This window comes from Hyla sarda, chromosome 5 (assembly GCF_029499605.1).
Source record: "Hyla sarda isolate aHylSar1 chromosome 5, aHylSar1.hap1, whole genome shotgun sequence".
Lineage (NCBI taxonomy): Eukaryota > Metazoa > Chordata > Amphibia > Anura > Hylidae > Hyla > Hyla sarda.
This window is the reverse complement of record NC_079193.1, coordinates 234,574,644-234,598,821: the sequence shown is the minus strand read 5'-3', so window position 1 is coordinate 234,598,821 and position 24,178 is coordinate 234,574,644. Positions and strand designations below refer to the sequence as shown.

The following is a 24,178-nucleotide window of genomic DNA, read 5'->3' as shown; positions in this document are numbered from 1 at the left end:
CCCTCAGCCCAAACCTATATAGGTGGTAATTAGCCACACTAGGGCCATTTCACTCCTAGCAGCCTCCCAGTCTGACTGGGAGAGCAAGGTAAGTGAGCCTTTACACCTTGTTCACACTGGTGTGGTGCGGGGCGGCGTCCGTTGCTGCAGGGACGTTAAGGACCCACTCTGAATAGGTGGCCTTGACGTGGCGAGTGGGCTTGTACTTTTCGATCAAAAATGTATACTATCAACCTGTTAGTTTTTGATATTGTGCTGAGAAGCAATCAGATCATTATACAAGATTGTAGATGTGCGCTATGTCTGTATTCTACTCGAATTCATAAAAAAAAAAAAAAAAAAAAAAATTATAAGCATATGTGGTATCGCTGCGTGCGTAAATGTCCAAACTATAAAAATATATCATTAGTGTTCCGATTGACACGGCAAGTCTCATCTAAAGTTTTTTTATTTTCTTGGATTGATTGTCTCTTCCATTACATCTAACCATGTCGTGCCTTATGGCGCTCGTGCGTCCATTGTATTGCCATCCGGTTATATTTGCTTTGGTACTTTGTTTATTTTTGAAAATCTGCTATAAAACTGTATTTTGGGGAAAAAAATATATATCATTAACTAAACCGCACGGTCAATTGCATACACATAAAAAAAAAAATCCAAAATAGCGTATTTTTGGTCACTTTTTATTAAATTTTTTATAGTATTAAAAAAAAGTGATCAAAAAGTAAGATTAAAATTGTACCGATAAAAACCTCAGATCACAGCGCAGAAAATTAGCCCTCATACCGCCCCATACGCAGAATACATTTTTTCTTTTCTTAAATTTTTTTATAGGGGTCAGAAGAGGACAACTCTAAACATATAAATTCTCATTCATGTAGATATAACTAGGATATCATTTCAATCGTATGGACCTACAGAATCAAGATAAGGTGTCATTTTTACCGAAAAATTTACTGCGTAGAAACGGAAGCCCCAAAAGTTTCAAAATGTTTTTTTTTTTTTTTTGTTCAATTTTGTTGCACAATGATAATATAAATATATATATATATATATATATATATATATATATATATATATGTCAGTACTTTCCTCAGGGAGAGGACACCTCTTCAGGTGTAACGGGGATTCAGGTTAGGCCATTTAGCACTCCGCAGGTATTCTGGTTAGGGGAATATGCAAAGCAGCTCATTACACAACCTTTTCAGGTAGTGTTCCCTGGTATCAGCTTAGCTCCTGTTAAGGAATATAAAAAGCTGAACGGGATATATGCCAAGCCAGACTACTCCCCAAAAGGGAAGTTTCTACCCATCTGCAGACAGCTGTTTCGGGGTTTTTGCCCCTCGTCAGTACAGAGCAGGGTGATCTGGCTTGGCTGTGGTGAGAGGCCTGAGGCTTTAAAAGGGGTCAGTACTTTCCTCAGGGGGAGGACACCTCTTCAGGTGTAACGGAGATTCAGGTGCCTAATCAGCACTCCGCAGGCATTCTGGGTAGGGGAATATGCAAAGCAGCTCATTACACAACCTTTTCAGGTAGTGTTCCCTGGTATCAGCTTAGCTCCTGTTAAGGAATATAAAAAGCTGAACGGGATATATGCCAAGCCAGACTACTCCCCAAAAGGGAAGTTTCTACCCATCTGCAGACAGCTGTTTCGGGGTTTTTGCCCCTCGTCAGTACAGAGCAGGGTGATCTGGCTTGGCTGTGGTGAGAGGCCTGAGGCTTTAAAAGGGGTCAGTACTTTCCTCAGGGGGAGGACACCTCTTCAGGTGTAACGGAGATTCAGGTGCCTAATCAGCACTCCGCAGGCATTCTGGGTAGGGGAATATGCAAAGCAGCTCATTACACAACCTTTTCAGGTAGTGTTCCCTGGTATCAGCTTAGCTCCTGTTAAGGAATATAAAAAGCTGAAACTTCCCTTTTGGGGAGTAGTCTGGCTTGGCATATATCCCGTTCAGCTTTTTATATTCCTTAACAGGAGCTAAGCTGATACCAGGGAACACTACCTGAAAAGGTTGTGTAATGAGCTGATATATATATAAATTATTTTTGGGTAGAATTTGTAGTGCAAAATAAAAAAGCCATCATATGGATTTTTAGGTGCAGGGGTTAAGGACCAAGGGCGTACCTGTACACCTGTGGGAATTTGAAATCATTCAGCAGGCACCCCGTGCAAACGCCTGGGAGGGTCCTGAGACCCCTCCATGTCGGAGATTGCCGATCATTGATTCCGGGCTGATCGGGTCTTTAAAGGATAGGAGCGAGGTAGCAGAGGTGCCACCTCCTCCTATACACTGCGATTGGCCAGTCAGGACTGACCAGTGAATCACAGGGCAAGTGGGGGGTGAAAGTTAATTTTCCCCTCTTTGCCCGCCCCTAGAAGTCCGGGCAGAGCGGGGGAAGATGGCAACGACTGCTGTGGACGCCGCTGATGCGGGGGTGACTGGCAGCAGATACCTGGAGGACATGCTGGGACCGGCGGCAGAAAGGCGCAGGCAAGTGGATGCAGCGGCGGCTACGTCGCTGTAAAGTGATCTTCACTGCTGCTTCTCAGAGTTTCAAAACTACAACTCCCATGATGCCCAGACAGTCCAGACATGCTGGGAGTTGTAGTTCTATAACATCTGGCCCTTCAGATGTTGCAGAACTACAACTCCCAGCATGCCTGGTAGTCTCTGCATGCTGGGAGTTAGTTTTGCAACATCTGGAAGGACACAGTTTGGAAACCACTATACAGTGGTCTCCAAACTGTAGCCCTACAGATGTTGCAAAACTTCAACTCTAACCGTGCAGAGACAGTCCAGGTGTGCTGAGTTGTAGTTCGGCAACATCTGGCCCTTCAGATGTTGCCAAACTACAACACCCAGCATGCTATTGACTGTCCAGGCATGCTAGGAGTTTTGCAACAGCTGGAGGCACCTTGTTTGGGAAACACTGTTGTAGGGTAATTTTGGTATGAGTCAAGTGTAATTCTTGCATCTGGGTCTGTCCCTATGCAAATCCCTAATTTAGGCCTCAAATGCGCATGGCGATCTCTCACTTCGGAGCCCTGTCGTATTTCAAGGCAACAGTTTAGGGCCACACATGGGGTATCTCCGTACTCGGGAGAAATTACCTAACAAATTTTGAGGGGGCTTTTTCTCCTTTTACACCTTTATGAAAAGGTAAAGTTGGGGTCTACTCCAGCATGTTGTTGTTAAAAAAAAAAAAAAAAAAAAAAAAAAAAAAAAAAAAATTGTTGCGCTAACATGCTGGTGTTGCCCCATACTTTTCATTTTCACAAGAGGTAAAAGTAGAGAGACCCACAACATTTGTAACACTATTTCTTCTGAGTACAGAAACGCCCCATATGTGGACGAAAAATGCTCTACGAGCGCATAACAAGGCTCAGGAGTGAGAGCACCATGTACATTTGAGGTGATTTGCAGGGGGGGGGGGGGGTTAAAAAATGGAGTCACATGTGGGTGTGTCTTTTTAATTTTTTTTACTTTTTTTTATTTTTTTTATATAAACTACACCCCTCACAGAACATAACAAGGGGTATAGTGAGCCTTAACACCCCACAGGTGTTTGAAGAATTTTCGTTAAAGTTGGACGTGAAAATTAATTTGTTTTTTACTTTTTTCACTAAAATGCTGGTGGTGTTATCCCATATTTTTCATTTTCACAAGGAGTAATACGAGAAAATGCCTCCCCAAGAAACCCCATTTCTTCTGAGTATGGAAATAGCCTATATGCTGATGTAAAGTGCTCTGTTGGTGCACTACAATGCTCAGAAAAGGAGCGCCATTGGGGTTTTGAAGAATGTGTCTGGAACTGTAGGCCATGTGCTTTTACAAAGCCCCCCCCCGTGGTGCCAGAACAGTGGACCTCCTCCCCCCCCCCCCCCCCCCCCCCACATGTGACCCAATTTTGGAAACTACACCCCTCAGGGAATGTAATAAGGGGTACAGTGAGCATTCTGGTGTCTTACAGATTTTTGTAACCGTGGTCCGTGAAAATTAGGTATTTCCTTACTCGAGAGAAATTGGGTTACAAATTTTGGGAGGGATTTCTCTCCTTTTCGCCTTGTAAAAATTAAAAAACTGGGTCTACAACAACATGCGAGTGTGAAGAAAAAATTTAGATTTTGAATTTTCTCCTTCACTTTGCTGCTATTCCTGTGAAACAACTAAAAGGTTAACAAACTTTCTGATTGTCATTTTGAATACTTTGAGGGGTGCAGTTTCTATAATGGGTAATTTATGGTATTTCTAATATGAAGTCCCTTCAAATCCACTTGAAATCTAAACTGGTCCCTGAAAAATTCACATTTGGAAAATTGCTGCTGAACGTTTAAGCCCTCTGATGTCTTCCAAAAGTAAAAACATGTCAACTTTATGAGGAAAATATAAAGTAGACATATTGTATATGTGAACCAATATATAACTTATTTGGAATGTCTAGTTTCCTTACAAGCAGAGAGCTTCAAAGTTAGAAAACTGCAAAATTTTCTAATTTTTCATGAAGCTTTGGAATTTTTCTCCAAGAAATTATACAAGTATCGATGAAAATTTACCACTTTGTTAAAGTAGAATATGTCATGAAAAAACTCTCTGAATCAAATTCATAAATGAAAGTATCCCAGTGTTATTAATTCTTAAAGTGACAGTGGTCTGATGTGCAAAAAATGCTCAGGACCTTAAAAAGTAGCTCTCCCACCATCCTATCTTTTTCTGTCCCTGCCTATTGCCCATCTATACCTAACCCCCTCCCTTCCTTTAAAATAGTTTTTACTATATTAACCCCTTAAGGACCAATACAAATAAACCTGTATGCCCCTGAAAGACCAGGCCTGTTTTTTCAAATCGGGGATGTCTGTCTTTATTAGAGAATAACTCTGGTAACGTTTTGCCAATCACGATAATTCTGACATTGTTTTTTTGTCACAAGTTGTCCTTCATGTACATAGTAAAAGTAAGCCGATATCGTTTGTAGTTTTTTTTTATAATGCAAAAAATCATGACATTTTTTTAAAAAATTATGATTTTTTGCTATTTTAACACTAATAGGGTGCATATATTTATACATACTGACCAAATAGTTTATGAAACTTATACTTTCAGATGTCTACTTTATTTTGACGTCATTTTTTTTTGTTTTTAATTAACATTTTAAATTTGTTAGAAGCCTAACAATTTAACTTGAAATTTTGAACATTTTGAAAATGTGAAAAGTACATCTTTTTTTGTGTGCTATGCAAGGTTTGCAGAAATTAAAAAGTAGTAGAACATAGGAACACCCCCCCCCCCCCCAAATGACCCCATTTTAAAAACTAGACCCCTCAAGGTATTCACTAGGGGGTACAGTGAGTATTTTAACACCATAGTTTTTTTGGCAGGAATTATTACAAAGTCAGTGTTAAAAATTCGAAATTTGCAATTTTTCACAAATGCATCATTTGGGGGGCATATTTTTTGTACATCACTTCCGATATTGAAAGAAATGCACCCTATATTTTAATTAGCTGCTTGTCCCATGTTCGGAAATACCCCCGCTTTGGCCATATATGGTTCCTTGGCCGCGTGGTAGGACTCAGAAGGAGAGGAGCGCCATTTGGCTTTCAGGGCAGAACAGTACCCCCACAAGTGACCCCATTTATATACCGCACTCCTACAAGTTATTGGCTGCACCAGGGACCTCTCTGATTGGCAGTATAACGCGCCTGTCTGTGACAGTTAAGGCTCCTGATGGATATATCCGCCATGTTGTGGGAATAAGCATCCGCTCATGGCGAATATATCCATCACTGCTGCGACTGGGTAGCTCAGTGTGTCCGCTCATGACTGCTGGCGGGAAATCCGCCGCTATGAGTGGACACACAAAGCTACCCAGCCGCAGCAGGGAGCTCATTACCGTGACTGCTGCATAATGTGTAGGATCACATGGTGGACATCCGCAGCATATTACATGCTGCGGATGTCCGCCAATGCGATCCTACACATTATGCATTTTTTTTTTTATTAGATTCATTTAATAAATGTATTTTTAATTTTTTATTTATATATATATATATATATATATATATATATATATATATATATATATATATATATATATATATATATATATATATTATTTTTTTTTTTAATGCTTTGGAATACTTAGTAGGACCCCCGGCTGCCCAGGTATGCAGCAGCACCCCGCGATCGCGCTGCGGGGTACTGCAGAGGAGACAGAGGGAGCCCCCTCCCTCTGTCAGAACTCCTTACAGCGCGCGGTCACTTCTGACCGCGGCTGTAAGGGTTAAACTGCCGGGAGTGAAGTGCGGCAGGTCCCGGCCAGCCGCGGACACACACAGCACCCCGCGATCGCGATGCGGGGTGCTGCAGGAGTGACAGAGGGAGCTCCCTCTGTCATAACACTTACAGCCCGCGGTCACTTCCGACCGCGGCTGTAAGGGTTAAAACTGCCGGGAACAGCCGCCAACCTGGACGTCTATACTCATCCGTGGTCGTTATCGGGTTAAAAAGGCCTTTTTGTCTGCTTAGTAGGGTAATTTCACGCGAGCGGATTTGCAGCGTATTTTATGCTGCGGATCCGCTGGTGAAGGCCCGCTCTATGCTGTCTTTACAATGTGCCTGCTCGTAGCGGCAATATGCCGCTATGAGCAGACACATTGCAGCGATGTTCGCGGCGTACTCGCACATCACGGCCGCTCTCCCTGCTCTGAGCTAGGCAGAGAGCTCCCGCGACGAGCAGGCACATGTAAAGACAGCATAGAGCGGGCCTTCACCAGCGGATCCACAGCAAAATACACTGAGAAAATCCGCTTGTGTGAACGTACCCATAGTGTGCTCACTTACCAGGCAGACTGATGCCTGCTGGGGGGCCGACTTCCGCCCCTACGTTAACCTATACAGGGTGCCTCCAGCTGTTTCACCACTACAACTCCCAGCTTGCCCTGACATCTATTGGCTGTCAGGGCATGCTGGGAGTTGTAGTGGTGAAACAGCTGGAGGCACCCTGTGTTGAAAACAATAAGTTATCTCCCCCTCACCCGTGTTGAGAACCCTGCTCTCCCCAAGACATAGCCTAGTGCAGGGTCCTGAGGCAGCGGCGTGTTAATGCCGGTAGGCGGGGCCAGCGTGTGAGCCAGGGAGCCAGTGCGCTCTCAGCCCTCGCTCCCACCTGTCTGACAGGCAGGGAGCGAGCGCAGGCTGAATGAATTAGGACGGATTGCCCGGCCGGCATCGTTCCGAATTCAACCTTGATGTCACTCTAGCCTGCAGCCGGCCACTAGGAGGGAGACCCCTAGTTGCTGGTTTTCAAAATTAAAATTATTTTAATAGAAAAAAATAATTAAGGATCTATATTAGAGAGCTGTTGTAATACAGAAGTACTACAACATATAAAAAAAAAAGTTTGGCGACAGTGCCAATTTAAAGAGTAGCTCCCACCATCCTATATATTTTTCTGTCCCTGCCTATTACCCATCTATCCCTAACCCCCTTCCTGCTTTTAATTTTTCCTTTTACTATATTAACTTTTTGTCTGCCTGGTAGTGTGCTCACTACCAGGCAGACTTCCCCAGCAGGCACCACGTCACTGATGCCTGCTGGGGCCGACACTTCCGCCCTTAGTTCATCTACACAGGGTGCCTCCAGCTGTTTCACTCCCAGCTTGCCCTGACATCTATTGGCTGTCAGAGCATGCTGGGAGTTGTAGTAGTTAAACAGCTGGAGGCACCCTGTGTAGATAAACTATAAGTTAGTGCTATACGGCGCTAGCCCGTTCCCTCCGTCAAATAATACCCCCCCCCCCCCCCCGCCATACCCACGTTCCCTGAATCACAACCCCCCCGCATACCCCGTTCCCTCCGTTATGATACTTACAGATACTGCAGAGTCCGACAGCGACGACATGTGCGGAAGGAGTGGCCGGGGAGCCAATGCGCTCGCTCCCGCCTGTCTGAAAGGCAGGGAGCGAGAGCAGCCTAAATGAATAAGGACTGATTGCCAGGTCGTAATCAGTCCGAATTCAGGCGTGACGTCACGTCAGGCTGCAGCCAGCCACTGGCCGGTTTTTTAACGTAAATTTAACCATGATAATTAAAAAAAAAAACAAAAAAAAAACCAATATATTAGAGATATGTTGTAGTACATAAGTCCTACAACATAGCAACATAGACTTTAAAAAGTAGCTCTCCCACCATCCTATCTTTTTCTGTCCCTGCCTATTGCCCATCTATACCTAACCCCCTCCCTTCCTTTAAAATAGTTTTTACTATATTAACCCCTTAAGGACCAATACAAATAAACCTGTATGCCCCTGAAAGACCAGGCCTGTTTTTTCAAATCGGGGATGTCTGTCTTTATTAGAGAATAACTCTGGTAACGTTTTGCCAATCACGATAATTCTGACATTGTTTTTTTGTCACAAGTTGGTGACAGTGCCCATTTAAGGGGAAAATGGGCGGGTGTTAATTTTCGTGCATGTAGTTATTTTTCCCAGAAGTAAGACAAAATCAAACCTATAAAAGTAGGGTATCCTTTTAATCGAATGGACCTACAGAATAAAGATAGGGTGTCATTTTTACATAAAAATGTACTGCGTAGAAACGGAAGCCCCCAAAAGTTAAATGGCGTTTTCTTTTTCAATTTTGTCACACAATTATTTATTTTTTGTTTTGCTGTAGATTTTTGGTAAAATGACTCCTTACAAAGTAGAATTGGTGGCGCAAAAAATAAGTTATATGGCTTTTTAGGTGTAAAATTTGAAAGGGTTATGATTTTTAAAAGGTAAGGAGTAAAAAACGAAAATGCAAAAACTGAAAAACGCGGAGTCCTTAAGGGGTTAAGAAATTTCAAGAAAGAACACATCACTTTAAACAATTTAACTGTGCTTAAATTAAAAGTTTACAGGATAAGCAAGTATTCATGACATTAAAAACAAATATTCACGTATCAAAACTTGTTTGCATCGGGTCTTACCGCTAAGACCCGCTGCGGTCATGTGTTATTAGCCAAAGAAGCAGGGAGGACAGTCCATTTCACTGCATAGACTTTCATAAAGGGAACACTTGGAGATACATTGTGGTGGTCAAGTAAATCACACTTCTGTGAAATCACACTGTCCACTCAGGAAGCAACACTGATTGACAATCAATTTCACATGCTGTTCTGCAAATGGAACAGACAACAGGTGGAAATTAGGCAATTAGCAAGACACCCCCCAATAAAGGAGTGGTTCTGGAGGTGGTGACCACAGACCACTTCTCAGTTCCTATGCTTCCTGGCTGATGATTTTGTCACTTTTGAATGCTGGCGGTGCTTTCACTGTAGTGGTAGCATGTGACTGAGTCTACAACCCACACAAGTGGCTCAGGTAGTGCAGCTCATCCAGGATGGCACATCAATGCTGGCTGTGGCAAGATGGTTTGCTGTGTCTGTCAGCGTAGTGTCCAGAGCATGGAGGCGCTACCAGGAGACAGGCCAGTACATCAGGAGATGTGAAGGAGGCCGTAGGAGGGCAACGACCCAGCAGCAGGACTGCTACCTCCAACTTTGTGCAAGGAGGATCACTGCCAGAGCCCTGCAAAATGACCTCCAGCAGGCCACAAATGAATTTGTCCACTCAAACGGTGAAACAGACTACATGAGGGTGGTATGAGGGCCCGACGTCCACAGGGCCCAACCCAGTGCAGGACGTTTGGAATTTGCCAGAGAACACCAAGACTGGCAAATTTGCCACTGGTGCCCTCTGCTCTTCACAGATGAAAGCAGGTTCACACTGAGCACACGTGACAGACGTGTCAGTCTGGAGACTCCATGGAGAATGTTCTGCTGCCTGCAACATCCTCCTGCATGACCAGTTTGGCAGTGGGTCGGTAATGGTGTGGGGTGGCATTTCTTTGGGGGGCCGCACAGCCCTCCATGTGCTTGCCAGAGGTAGCCTGACTGCCATTAGGTACCTAGATGAGATCATTAGACTCCTTGTGAGACCATATGCTGGTGCAGTTGGCCCTGGGTTCCTCCTAATGCTAGACCTCATGTGGCTGGAGGGTGTCAGCAGTTCATGCAAGAGGAAGGCATTGGTGCTATGGCTTGGCCCACCCATTCCCCAGACCTGAATCCGATTGAGCACATCTGGGACATCATGTCTCGCTCCATCCACAAACACAACGTTGCACCACAGACTGTCCAGGAGTTGGGGGATGCTTTAGTCCAGGTCTGGGAGGACATCTCTCAGGAGACTGCCCGCCACCTCATCAGGAGCATGCCCAGGCATTGTAGGGAGGTCATACGGGCACATGGAGGCCACACACACTACTGAGCCTCATTTTGACTTGTTTTAAGGACATTACATCAAAGTTGGATCAGCCTGTAGTGTGGTTTTCCACTTTGATTCTGAGTGTGACTCCATATCCAGACCTTCATGGGTTGATAAATTTGATTTCCACTGATCATTTTTGTGTGATTTTTGTTGTCAGCACATTCAACTATGTAAAGACGAAAGTATTTCACATGATTAGTTCATTCATTCAGATCTAGGATGTGTTATATGTTCCCTTTTATTTTTTTGAGGTGTGGATGGAGAGATACTTTTTTTTTGTAGCTCTATTGTGGAGCCGAAACGCAGCTGCTTGTCACAGGTAAATACACACTTTTTTTGTGGAGTACGGCTTCCTCCCTGGATTAATTTAATAGCTTTCTGTGTCCCTGTCATTTAATGGGAATCTGTCACCTGCACTTATCTGCTGACCTTATGGCTGCTGCTTCCTTAGTCTGCCCGGCTGCAAGCAGGCTTGAGGAAGGTGAGGTCCTGGAGCACTACCTGCGCACCAAGCCTGCCTCCCAAATAGGGATAACGGGCAAACCTTATGACTGATCGCCACATGGTAAGTATCTGTTTTATCAGTGTCACCCACACTACAAGCCAGTATCAACAGGCTAGTGAGGGTGACACTGACAAATTCCATTTAAAAACCTTTTTTAAAATGTCAAAAGTTTCTCCCTGCTCGTTGTAATGATCAGTGGTGGTGGACCAAACTTTTTACATGTCTCTGTGACATGTACATAGTATATGGTATGTGTGTGGTGTTTTTTTTTTTTTAAATAAATGATAGGGGCACTTCAGCTGGCATGTAATGGGGAAAAATGTAACTGCGCTGTTTCTAGGCTTTGTTGTGTGATTTTCACCATGCTATATAAATGACATATTAAAGGGGTGATCCGGGGAAGTAAATAAAAATCCCCTAAAGCCACCACAATACCTGTTCTGTCCCCAGTAATTATCCATGTGGTTTTAGCAGCTCCTTTTGCCCCTGTTGTCTCCTAAATATTCTTTCTCTATCGGCTCCATTGGGGGACACAGACTCTGGGTATATGCTGCTGTCTCTAGGAGGCTTGACACTATGGTAACCAAAAAGTCTGCTCCTCCCAGCAGGATATACCCGCCTCGAGGCCACTGAGCAATTCAGTTTTTGCTTAGCGTCTTAAGGAGGTGGACACTGGTCTGGTGTTCTCCAGACCAGGTCTCATATTTTTTATTTTCTTAGGTTTAGGGAATGTGTTAGTTCTTTTTTTCCTTTTTATTTGTGTTCTCAGGTGGGGACTCAGGAACTACGGTTCACTGTTTCACCATTGTGAGAGGTGGCAGGCACTGTTAACCCCCTCTCGCCAACGGTCAGCGCTTGGGGTTGTACCTCATGGGTCCGGGGTCCCCCTACCTCCCTGTTCGCCTCGCTATGAGCTTGGCTTGCCGCAGGTGAAAATGCTGACTGAAGACTACAGTCTGAAGACTTCTTTAGGTAAGTTCTTCAGCATGAGGTGAGTATCTTTCTCTCCCTAGGTCTTGCAACAGCTGGAGACCCCTGTTTTTGGCCCTATCCTGCAGAAGCTGGCGCTGGCCTTGAGATATCTTATTCCCTGCAGGGGGATTGTTTTTTTATTATTGGGGGAGCAGTGGCTACAGGGCACAGTAAAGGGGCACTTTATTTGAAACATTGTATTTTATAGTGCACGCGCCGCAGGCTTCTCCCTGCGGCTGGGTGCGCTTTTTATTTTAACTTTCGGCAGCCGCGGCTGCCGACGGCACTTCGCCCGCTCCGTCCCCGGGCGCACAGGAACTCACTACAGGTGGCGTGTGCGCTCGGGGTTCGGAGCGGGCGCCATTGCTGAGTGAGTCCTGCTGTATCCTTTGGCGGACGTTGGCTCCGCCCACCTGGCCACATAAGCGCCTCGGCAGCGCGAAATGGCCTCCAATCAGCGCTGTGCGTGCCTTGGGGCCGTGCAGGGGCCAATCACAGAGCTCCTTGCCCCTGACCCAGCCTCTTCTTCCTATTGGCCGGCGTCTTTTCTCTCTCCCCTCAGCACGGTGCGGGGTTCTCCTCACAGAAGCTGCCTTGGGATACAGACTTGGGTGAGACTGTTAATTTTTTATTTTTTTGTCATGTCCGTGCCCAGAACTATTCCTCCCTCTAAGCAGATATCGGAAATATTAGTTACCCATTACGCTTGTAAAAGCTGCTCTGCAAAAATGGCAGGTTCTGCTGAACCCATTTGTTCTGCCTGCTCCACTGCTTCCCCAGACCCCCCTGCTATTTCTAACCCAGGTGCCCCTTCAGACCGGTGGGTTCGGCCGCCCCTCCAGCCTGGGTTTCCTCCCTCTCCCAGTCTATATCTGACTTGGCACAGGTCTCCCGTTCTGAGGTGACTGCCTTGGAGAGGTCTACCCTTCACCGACCCTCTACAAGGTCCCGTTCCCCTTCTCCCTATGCTTCGCATAAGCGTAGTAGGGGTGTCTCCTCTGACTCATCCCAGGAGTCTTCTGGTAGACACGGGCATTCCTCTCGCAAGTCTCGCCCGACCACTTCTTCAGGCCACACGTGTCACTCTTCCAGAGGACGTTCCCGTGGTCACCGCTCTGGCTCTCCTGAGCCACGTACCAGGTCGGAGTCTCCCTCTTCCAGGGCCACCTCCACTCGTTCGCACTCTCCTGGAGAGCTAGCGGTCGAGGGTTCTGATTCGGCATCAGATTCGGAGGACCGTTCGGACTCAATGGACACGGTGAACTCGTTGGCCATTATGGCCATAAGAGACACCTTTAACCTAGAGGACCCAGTAACTTCGGACGCAGCTCCAGAAGTATCATTTCATCGTGCTCGACCGGCACCCAAAGTGTTCAGCTCTCACGCAGAATTTGAGGCCACTCTAGAATCTGCCTGGAAGCACCCTGAGAAGAAGTTTCAGGGACTGAAGAAAGTCCAAGCACAATATCCTTTCGCCAAGGACCTTGTCTCCAAAGTGACTTCCTCTCCGTCGGTGGATCCTCCGGTTTCCCGCCTCTCTAAAGCTACTACTTTGCTGCTGGCGGATGCAGCTGCCTTCAAGGATCCTGCAGACAAAAAGGTTGAGTCGTTAGCGAAGTATGCCTTTGAAGCAGCGGGTTCTTCCCTGCTTCCTGCCTTCGCCTACAACTGGGTGTAGAAGGCCCTCTCTGTTTGGAATTCCCAACTCAGTCAGGGCATTCTTTCAGGTTCTCCCCCGGAAGAACTGTCTGCTCTGGCCCTCCAATGTTCCAAGGCTGGAGATTTCCTGTGTTCTGCTTCCTTGCACTCAGCTCGCCGCGCTGCCTTTGCCACCGGTAATCTAGTGGCCCTCCGCCATTCCATTTGGCTTAAAACTTGGAACGCGGATGCTGCATCTAAGAAGTCTCTCACCGAGATTCCTTTTACTGGTTCCCGACTTTTTGGCAAGTGCCTGGATGAGATTATCTCTGAGGCGACAGGGGGCAAGAGCTCTTTGTTACCTCAAAACAAGTCTAGCACTTTTTTCCGCAGGAAGTCTTCTTCCTTTCGGACATCTGGCCCCTCTAAAGGGTCCAGCCAGACGCCTCCATGGGACAAGAAGGTTGCCTTTTTCAAGGTGCGTCCCTCTTGGAAGTCTGACACCAACCTTCTCGACCGTTTTGCGGCCAAATCGGGCAACCGCAAACCCATTTCTGCATGAAGGGACGCCCCCACCCGCAGCTTTTTCTCGGGCGGGAGGTCTACTCTTGCTTTTTTGAGACGTTTGAACCATGCATATTCAGGACTCCTGGGTCAGGGACGTGGTGTCCAACGGATACCGGATAGAATTTGCCTCCCTTCCGAGGGATCGTTTTTTCCAGTCCCGTGCTCCCCGATCTCCCTCGTTTTGCGAGGGAATTTCGGGAGGCTCTTCAGTCCCTCTTGACCAGGGTGTCATTGTCCCAGTTCCTTAAAGGGAACGCTTTCGGGGTTTTTATTCCAATCTTTTCGTGGTTCCCTAGAAAAACTGTTTTGTGCGGCCAATCCTGGATCTCAAACGTCTCAACCAACATCTTCTTATCCGCCATTTCCGAATGGAATGGATCAAGGGGAGTTTCTTTCCTCTGTGGACATCAAGGATGCCTACCTCAACGTTCCAATTTTTCCCGGACACCAGCGGTACCTCCGCTTTGCTGTTCAGTAAGGTCATTATCAATTTGTGGCTCTCCCCTTCGGTCTGGCCACAGCACCACGAGTCTTTACCAAGATTCTGGCGCCTGTGGTAGCTCTGTTACGGTCGAGGGGTATCGGTGATACCCTACTTGGACGACCTCCTCATCAAGGCCTCCACCAGAGCCTAGGCTCTGGAGAATGTGAGCCTCACTCTTCAGACCTTATGTCGCTTCGGGTGGATGGTCAACCGAGACAAGTCAGTTCTCTCCCCCACCTAGTCTCTGGTCTTCTTGGGGCTTCAGTTCGACCCGGCCTCGGCTCTGATTCGCCTCCCGCTGGACAAACGTCTGGCCCTCTTGTCGGGAGTCCGCTCCCTCCGGATACCATCCCCCGGTCACCATCCGTACTTGCATGGAAGTCCTGGGTCGGATGGTGGCAGCCATGAAGGCCGTACCCTTTGCCCAGTTTCATTACCATCCTCTTCAGCTGGCGATTCTTGCACGATGGGACAGGTTCTGTCTCTCTCTCCGGACCAGTCTGTCTGTCTGGGTCTCTTTCTCTCTAGTAATTCCGTGGTCGGGCTTTGTTCTGCCCTACCTGTTCCCAGGGTTCTGAAGAAGCTCAAGGTGGAAGGAGTCCCCACCATTCTGGTGGCTCCAGACTGGCCTCGAAGGGCATGGTACGCCGACGTGGTCTGGCTTCTGGACAATGTTCCGTTCCGCCTTCCACTTCATTCAGACATACTGTCACAGGGTCCCCTTTGCCACCCCAATTTACAGTCGCTGCATTTGACGGCGTGGCGGTTGAGACTGCGGTTCCAAGGGCCCGCGGCTTCTCTTCCCAGGTAAATCGCACCATGCTCAGGGCTCGCAAGCCCTCCTCTGCCAAAATTTATCACCGTACCTGGCGAGCTTACTTTCGTTGGTGCGAAGCTCAGACCTTTTCTCCAGTTACCTTTTCCGTTCCCTGTCTCCTCCTTTTTGCAGTCGGGGTTGGAACAAGGGTGGGCTCTCAGTTCCATTAAGGGTCAGGTTTCGGCCCTTTCCATTCTTTCAGCGTCCTCTGGCTTCCAATTCGCATGTCCAGACCTTCCTTCAGGGCGGGGCACATGCTGCCCCTCCTAACTGGTCCCCTTCTCCCCCTTGGGACTTGAACTTAGTTCTAGGCGCTCTTCAGGACGCACCCTTTGAGCCTCTTAGGGAGGTTCCCCTCTGCCTACTATCCTGGAAAGTGGCTTTTCTTATAGCTATTACTTCCATTAGGAGAGTATCTGAACTGGCAGCTCTTTCCTGCCGTCCTCCTCTCCTGAATTCATCAGAACAAGATTGTTTTCAGGCCAGATCCGTCCTTTTTTCCTTGCTTGCCAAGACAACAACTCCCAGAAGTCAGTGCAGGTCTGTGTAATGGCTGCCAGACAATTGCTTTTACTATGGGTGCATGTTGTGTTTTCAGTCAGCAGCACACACTGTACAGGTCTTTTCTTTTAGACTACCCCTCAAGGACATGGGTTTTTAGGTGTGTGTGTGTGTGTGTGTGTGTGTGTATTTTTTTTTTTCTTTGCACTTCAAATTTTTTTTCATCTTCTAAAAGCCATTACGCTTTCAATTTTCCACTTACTGGCCCATATAGGGTCTTTTTTTTTTTTTTTTTGCTTGCGCCACCAACTGTGCTTTGGAATGACATCCCTCATTTAACCACCAAATCTGCAGCAAAATGAAATATACCGGGAGCAGGACATTCTAATTTCAAATGACACCTTATCTTTTTTTCTGTAGGTCCATACAATTAGAAATATATCTAACTTTTATAGTTTTTTTTTTACTACTTAAAAAAAAAAAAAAATTATAAATTTTTGTATGAAAATTGCTATGTTTAAAATTATCCCCTTCTGACCCCTATAACTTTATTTTTGCATAGGCGGGGACCTATGAGGGCCATGGTCTTAAGTGTTTAGTGATGCAATTTTTGTTTGGATAGCTTTTTATTTATTTTATCTGATATAAGAAGCATCCAAAAATACGCAATTCTTGACTTTGGCTTTTTCTTTTACGTTTGCGCCCTTGGCCGTGCAGTTAAATTAACATTATGAAGGACATTTATCATTGCTTTGGTAAGCGAGTTCTGTAGGCATTTTTTTTTTTCTTGCTTTGGTTTTGCTTATGTGTGACAAATTTATCATACTATCACAGGTGGTTGATAAATTTGGCTCACATAAGCAAAAAACAATAAATCACTTATGAATACCATTTTTTTTTTTTTTTTTTTTTTTTTTTTTTTTTAGCACACATAAGCAAAAACCAAACCAGTAAATGACTTTAGAACACCCCACCGCAAATCGCAGCTGTGAAGAAAAAAAGTGCAATATTTACATTTTCTTTTCACCCTAAACGTACTAACCCTTTTTTTTTTTTTTTTTTTTTTTTTTTTTTTACTTTTTTCCTTCTCATTTGACATCCATGTATCCTGTGGACTACTTCAGATTCGTTGGACTACGATGACCAGCGTGCTAACCCCCAATTATTACCACGAAACCCAGGCGGTAACAAGCTGGAGTTATTTAGGCTGGGGAGGGCCAGTAACAATGGTCCTCACCCACCCTGGTAACGTCAGGCTGTTGCTCCTTGGTTGGTATCTAGCTGAGAATGAAAATATGGGGAATGGCACATTTTTTATATTTTTTTTTCATGAATAATTAAATATATATAAAAAAAAAAAAAAAAAAAAACGCATAGGGTTACCCCTATTTTCATTCTCAGCCAGATACCAACCAAGCAGCAAAAGCCTGACCTTACCAGGGTGAGTGAGGACCCTCCCCAGCCTAAATAACGGCATCCTGTTACCACCGAGGCACAGAAACGCCCTTTTTGACGTTCTGGGCCTGTTGGTACCGGCTCTTCTTGGCACCCCTGTGGTGGGTACCGTGATAATAATTAGGGGTTAGCGCTAGCTGTTTTTGGGGCTAATGCTAAGTCCGGCTTAATAATGGATTCAGTCTATAAGACAGCTTCCACTACTAAGCCTGTAAAGTTAAAAAAAAAAAAAAAATATTTAAAAAACAAGCCCTCGTTAACCATTTTATTAACATAAAAAAATAAAACGCACGCTGGTCATCGTAGTAGTTCACCAAATCTGAAGTTGTCCACAGCATACACTGATCTGAAAAGAGAAGAAAAAAACCTATTGTCACCCGTCCACGCCGCACGACTACAACTTTCAGCATGTCCTTACTGTAAGGGCAAGCTGGGAGTTCTAATCATGCGACGGCGGGCTGGTGAGAGATGTGCTGGCGGGTGACAAGCAAGTCAGGGAAGCGTGTCACCCACTCACATCTCCTGCCGCCCGCGGCGCACAACTACAACTTCAAGCATGCCCTTGAAGTAAGGACATTCTGGGAGTTGTAGTCATGCGGCGTGGGCGGGAGATGTGCAGACGGGTAGCAAGTTTGTCACATGCCCCACCACAGTACAGACATGCTGGCTGGGAGTTGTAGTCGTGCAATGGACAGGTGACGAGCTTGTCACCCACCCTGCCGCACGTCTACAACTCACATGCTGGGAGTTGTAGTTGTGTTGCGAGGGCGGGAGATGTGCGGTTGGGTTGGAAGTTTGTCACTCGCCCGCACATATTTCGCCCACCCGCCACATTATACACAATAATGACATGCGGGGGGTTGTAGTGGTGCAGTGCGGGCGGGTGAAAAGCTTGTCATCCACCCACACATCTTCTGCTTGCCAGCGGTGCACCAATACAACTTCCAGCATTTCCTTACTATAAGGGCATGCTGGGAGTTGCTACAGTGCGGCGCCGGCGGGTTACAAGGAAGCGGGCGGCATTGCTCCGCTCCCAGGTTTCCCAGCAGGGAAAATGAGGTTACGGCACTGTAACTTCATGTTTCCCTCTGGCACCTGTGATTGTCCAGAGTGTCTGGACCAATCACAGGTCTGCCTGGGAAATATGAAATTACAGTGCTGTAATTTCATATTCCTGTCTGCCATCTCCGCTCCGTGGCCACCTGCCTGCAAGCTGTTGTGACTACAACTCCCAGCATGTCCTCACTGTAAGGTCATGCTGGGAGTCATAGTCCTGCAGTATCTAGCGGGTGGGTGGTAGATTCACACTTGAGACTTTTTATAAAGCTCCACTTCCCAGCCACCCACCCGCATTTACCACCCGCCCGCTAGCTACTGCAGGAGTACAACTCTTAGCATGTCCTTAAAGTGAGGATATGCTGGGAGTCGTAGTCCCAACAGCTTGTGGACGGGTGGTAGATGTGAGTGGGTGCTGGGGAGCAAAGCTGTGCAAAAAAGTCACAACTGCGACTTTTTGTGCGACTTTTTGAAAATGCTTTCAAAAGCAAGTTTGTAAGCCAGGTCTGACCTGACTTACACTTGTGACCTTTTGAAGGGGGTTTGCAATTTTTTTTACACATACTCTTTTAACATGTTTAAGTCCCCATAAGAGACTTACAGGCAATCTTCAGATTGCGTACACTGATCAATTCTTCTCCATAGGAGAGCATCAGTGTTTTCGGTACTCAATTGCTACAGCCTGCAATGGCGGGCTGCAGCATTGGAGAACCGATCAGACGGCAGGGAAGGAGATAAGAGAACTCCCTCCGTCCGTACAGCTGTGATGCGATGGTCCTGATCAGCTACCCTGAGCTAATGGCAGTTTTTATTTTTTTTTGCCAAGGTCAACTTGATTGCGGAGTCTAAAGGGTTAATACCAGACATCGGCCTGAACGGCGATGTCCGGCATTGGCCACAGTCCTGGCTGCTGATAGCAGCCAGGACCAAGCTGGTAGGATGCAAGCTCAGCCTCTGAGCTTGCATCCTACCCCTGCCGCGCTGCTTTGCCATTTATAAATGGTGTTTTGTAGCAAGGGTTTAAAGGAGAGAGAAAAACTAGGATGGTGTCAATATAAGGCTAATACAAGGTTGCTCCACCATTGCTTGGAGATACCATATTGATGTTCTAAAGGCTGATGTCAATGTAGACTAAACATCGGAAAGCACATGCCTTACTTGGCCTTGCAGTTACTTGTCAGACAGTGGATTATGGATTGGAGTCTGATTTCACACAAAGTCACAACCTTGATTTGATACAAGAGGATAAAACATGCATGACTCAGGACCTGCATAACACAGATCAATTTTCCCAATGTTACTTTAGCTAAGCTAATTCGCATTAAATCTAAAGTGATGGTTCTTATGTGCTATTGCAGGTACAGCCCAGATATAGTGTTATTGCAAGAAGTTATTCCCCCATATTATGAATATCTGAAGAAAAGAGCCATCAGCTACACAATCATTACAGGTATGTTATTCTTATAATTCATATAAGGCATTGTTTTCAGTGTTTGTCTTTACAGGGAAATGTATCAAGTATTTGAAGGAAAACGGTCATTCTGTTTACCCACACAAAATCCAATACACTGGGTTATAGTGCGGGTGAACAGGAGACCGATGCAGGGTCCCTGACAAATATACCTACATTCAGTCTGGCGCCCGGTCCCTCTAAAGATCCGCTCCTATCCTCGGTGAATTGGAGGCGATCCCGCCGGCTGATTTAGAATATTCATGTTCGCTGGTCATGTGTGCTTGGGTCTACTGAGCGCTCACGTGACCAGCAGCCATGAATATTCAAATTCATCCGGTGGGCCTGCCTCCAGTGCGCAATTCAGCTAAGATAGAAGCTGAACTTTAAAGGCACCGGGCGCCAGACTGAAGGTATGTTTATTAGTCAGAATCCCTGCATCGGTCTTCTGTTCACCTGCACTATAACCTGGAGTATTGGGTTTAGTGTGGGTGAACAGGATAAGTTTTCCTTTAACCCCTTAATGACACAGGAGGTAAATGTACATCCTGGTGCCCTGTTACTTAACGCACCAGGCCGTACATTTATGTCCTATGCATGACCGCGAGCATTGGAGCGGTGCTCGTGTCATGTGCGGCAGGTACCGCAGCCAGGGCCCCGACGGTAATGGCGGACATCAGTGATCGCGCTGATGTGCGCCATTAACCCCTCAGATGCCGTGATCAATACAGATCACGGCATCTGGCAGTGCGGTTGGTTACATGGATGATCGGATTGCCCGCGGCACTGCGGCAGGGATCAGTTCATCCATAATGGCGGACGGAGGTCCCCTCATCTGCCTCCGTCCATCTCCAGGGGTCTTCTGGTCTGGTCTGAGATTTAGCAAACCAGAGCAGAAGATAGCCGATAACACTGATCAGTGCTATGCCCTAAGCATAGCATTGAACAATATTAGCAATCAAATGGTTGCTATAAATAGTCCCCTATGTGGACTATTAATCTTGTGTACGTGTGTTAATAAAAAAAATTCTCTCCTCCCCAATAAAAATGTAAATTGTCCCTTTTCCTATTTTACCCCCCAGAAAGTGTTACATTTTATTTGGTATCGCCGCATGCGTAAGTGTCCGAACTATCAAAATGTTTAATCCCGTACGGTGAACGGTGTAAACTTTAAAAAAAAGTCCAAAATTGCAGCTTTTTTTGTCACATAATATTCAAAAAAAACTTTCAAAAATTAAGTTTCATATATGCAAATGTAGTATCAATAAAAAGTACAGATCACGGCACAAAATATGAGCCCTCGTACTGCAGGTTATATGGAAAAATTAAAGTTATAGGGTGTCAAAATAGAGGGATTTTAAACACACTCATTTGGTTAAAATTTTTTTTTTTTTTTTTTTTTTTATTGTACAGTAGAAAAGTATGTAACCACGGGTATCATTTTAATCGTATTGACCCATAGAATAAAGAAAACTTAATTTTTACTGTCAATTGTACAGCGTGAAAACGAAACCTTCCAAATTTGCCAAATTGCGGTTTTCTTTGTAATATACACAAAAATAGTATTTTTTTTTATTTCGCCATTTTATGGTAAAAGGAGTGTCATTACAAAGGACAACTGGTCGTGCAAAAAAAGCAAGCCCTCATACTCGTCTTGGCTGCGTCGTTAAGGCCAAAATCACTCTGGATTTTGTTTGTCCACATTATGCTCACTTAACCCAGTATTCTTGTAGTGGTGTGTTATCCCAGCCCTGCTTTAACTTTTATTACTGTAGCTGGTTCATATGACCCCCTGACTTTTCTGAACTACATGATTACACCAGGTCCCTCCCCTCCCAGTTCCACCCGTTTTGTTTATAGCTGTTTCTTTCATGTGTAGACTGCTGACAAAGATCTTATTTGTCTGAAGAGACAAAAATCTCAGTGACAACAGGGGGGAGTCTGATGCACTGATCAGCTACAGCCTGGATGTATTTTGTTGTAGCTCCACATTGAGCATGTATAACCATTCTGGTGTGATCTTGTTTCTACCCAAACGTTTCAGAAGCAGACTCTGACCTGGTTACACTGCAATGAGCTAGACCAGGAGTCAGACTGCAGCCAAAAAACTACATTCCTTGCTCCCTTGTACTCAAGATGGCGCTGGCCTGTCTACATCACACAGCCTGCTTTACAGACCCTTCTGCATCTGCAGAACTCTTGCTTTATTCCTCTGTGGCAGAGGAGCCCTCACTCATGTATGTCTCTGCTCAACTCCGAGCAGCAGCCTGCAATACCTCACTAACTGGGATGCTCAAGGAGGTTAAGATTAACATCAGTCTCCAAAGACACAATGTAAAAATCTCTGGGACAGGGGTGCACCATGTGAAGGATCGCGTATCTGACATGGAAGATAAAGTGATTCTGCTTCCTGATGCTGTGGGAAAACTAAACTGGAGAAAGCTGCCAATCTCTGAACAGATAAAGCAGATTACTTGGAAGAATTGGCTATGCCATAATAACGTTATCTGTTTCTCAAAGCGAGCTGAGGGACAAGCCCCGGGAGCATATGTAATCCCAGTCTAAATCTCAACACAACTGATGACCTGCATCATTTGTCATCAGTTGTGTAGCATCTGGTCTACATTTTTTTTCTGATTGCCGGATGGGGAAAAGTAGCGAGATGCATTTCCCTGTCTGGTGCCTGTACGGCAAGTCCAGTCATCTGGCGTCCAAACTGAGATGTCGGATGATTGTGAACTGTCCCATTCAAAAGAATGGGATCAGTTTCCCTCCGGTGCATGCCAGCCAATGCCTCTGCTGCACTCGCAGTCCCTGCCAAACTTTACATCTAAAGCAATGTCAGATTAACAGAATTTTATATGCTTCCCCTCTGTCTTCAGATAGAAAACAGTCAAAGTAGAAAGAGAGGACTTTTGTAATGGTGGATGCTATTTCTGACTTGTTATAAGGTGCCTAGCTCTGACTGCTTTAATATTGAGGTTTATCACCAATATGTTGACCTCCTGGCATTTTACCTATTGACAATATTTCAGAACTCAACTTTCAAGAGGGGACAGAAAATCAGAAGGAAAGACTCGGTGACTCACCATTCTGCAGAAACGTCTTTATTCCATCAGGGAATCACAGATGCACATCATGCAGAGGAGGGCAGGGTACGAGGCAGGGGTTGCAGGTAGGACAGCACAGTTTCGTGCCGGTCAGGCACTTCCTCAAGCTACATGCACACTGAACTCTCCCGCACTAACTGCTAATGAGGCAGGTGAGGTGAAGGGGAGGAGTAATGCTCAGGTGAACAGCCCAAACACAACTTGAAGAGCAAGGAAAGGGAGGGGAGAATGCAGCATACATCTGAGATACAAATTTAACTATAAAAATACACTTAAATTATTTCTATCATTGAGGCCAGCCGGCCCCAAGGCACATAACTTCAGAAATCCAACTGGATTCTTTGTGCATCAATATGCGGTGTCTGTCCCCACCTTGGCTAGGGATATTAACTGTTTCCAACCCAGAAAATTTTATACAATGCCCATTGCCACCGTGGACTTCACGCATATGGCTAATGAATCTAGGAGCACTTTTACCTGTAACCAAGGAGCGTAGATGCTCTCATATTCTAACAAAAAGGTGTCTTTTAGTCTTGCCAATGTAGTAAAGTCCACAGGGGCAAATGAGGGCATATACTACAAACGTAGTACGGCAGGTAATGAGATTCTGCAAAACATGTTCAATGCCACCTATAAATACATTTCTACTATTGATGTTAAGTGAACAAAAGGAACAATTACCGCAGGGTTTGTTTCCTTTGGGGGCTGACTGTGACAACAAATTTTCTTGTTTGTTTTCTAACCGGTTCTGTTTGAATGTAATGTTTCCCCTGTTGTAGTGTTCTTACGGTATGCTATAAGTGGTTTGGATTTGGCCAGGTCTTTTAGATCAGAGTCTGACTCCAGTATGTACCAGTGTTTCAGCATAGTCGTGCGTATAACACTGTTCATACTGGAGTTAGCGAAGTAAAACTTGGCACGTGGCAGTCCGGTGTTTTTTAACTTTTTGTTTGGGGAAGAGAAGTTTTTCTCTAGGGACATTCGCAGCTCTGTTAAAATCCGCGTCAACTACTTTTTTAGGGTAAGCTCATTTTATTAGTCTTTCCTTGAGTTCTTCTGCTTGATGTATATAGTTGTCATTATCAGTGTTTCTTTTTAGCTGTAAAAATTGTGAGTAAGGGATAGCATTTTTACAATGGGTAGGGTGAGAGCTAGAGTAATGAAGGAGGGTATTTTTAGAAGTAGGTTTACGAAAATAAGTAGTGGTGAGACTGTTATTAATAGCTGTAAATTTTTACATTGAGGAACTCAATCGAGTTTCCTCCAAATGTATAAGTAAAAAGCATGTTTTCCTTATTACTGTCATTAAGGT

At 45.4% G+C, this 24,178-nt stretch overlaps 1 protein-coding gene and 1 long non-coding RNA gene across 2 annotated transcripts in view; one reads left to right on the top strand and one right to left on the bottom strand.

Moving 5' to 3' along the window:
- Window positions 1-24,178, bottom strand: part of LOC130273876 (uncharacterized) — a 56,283-nt gene that overhangs the window by 2,438 nt on the left and 29,667 nt on the right. The window lies entirely within an intron of this gene.
- Window positions 1-24,178, top strand: part of TDP2 (tyrosyl-DNA phosphodiesterase 2) — a 44,287-nt gene that overhangs the window by 7,081 nt on the left and 13,028 nt on the right. Inside the window, exon 4 of the mRNA XM_056521311.1 lies at window positions 19,665-19,756. Within this exon, the coding sequence (XP_056377286.1) occupies window positions 19,665-19,756 (92 nt within the window). The remainder of the gene's footprint in view (window positions 1-19,664; window positions 19,757-24,178) is intronic.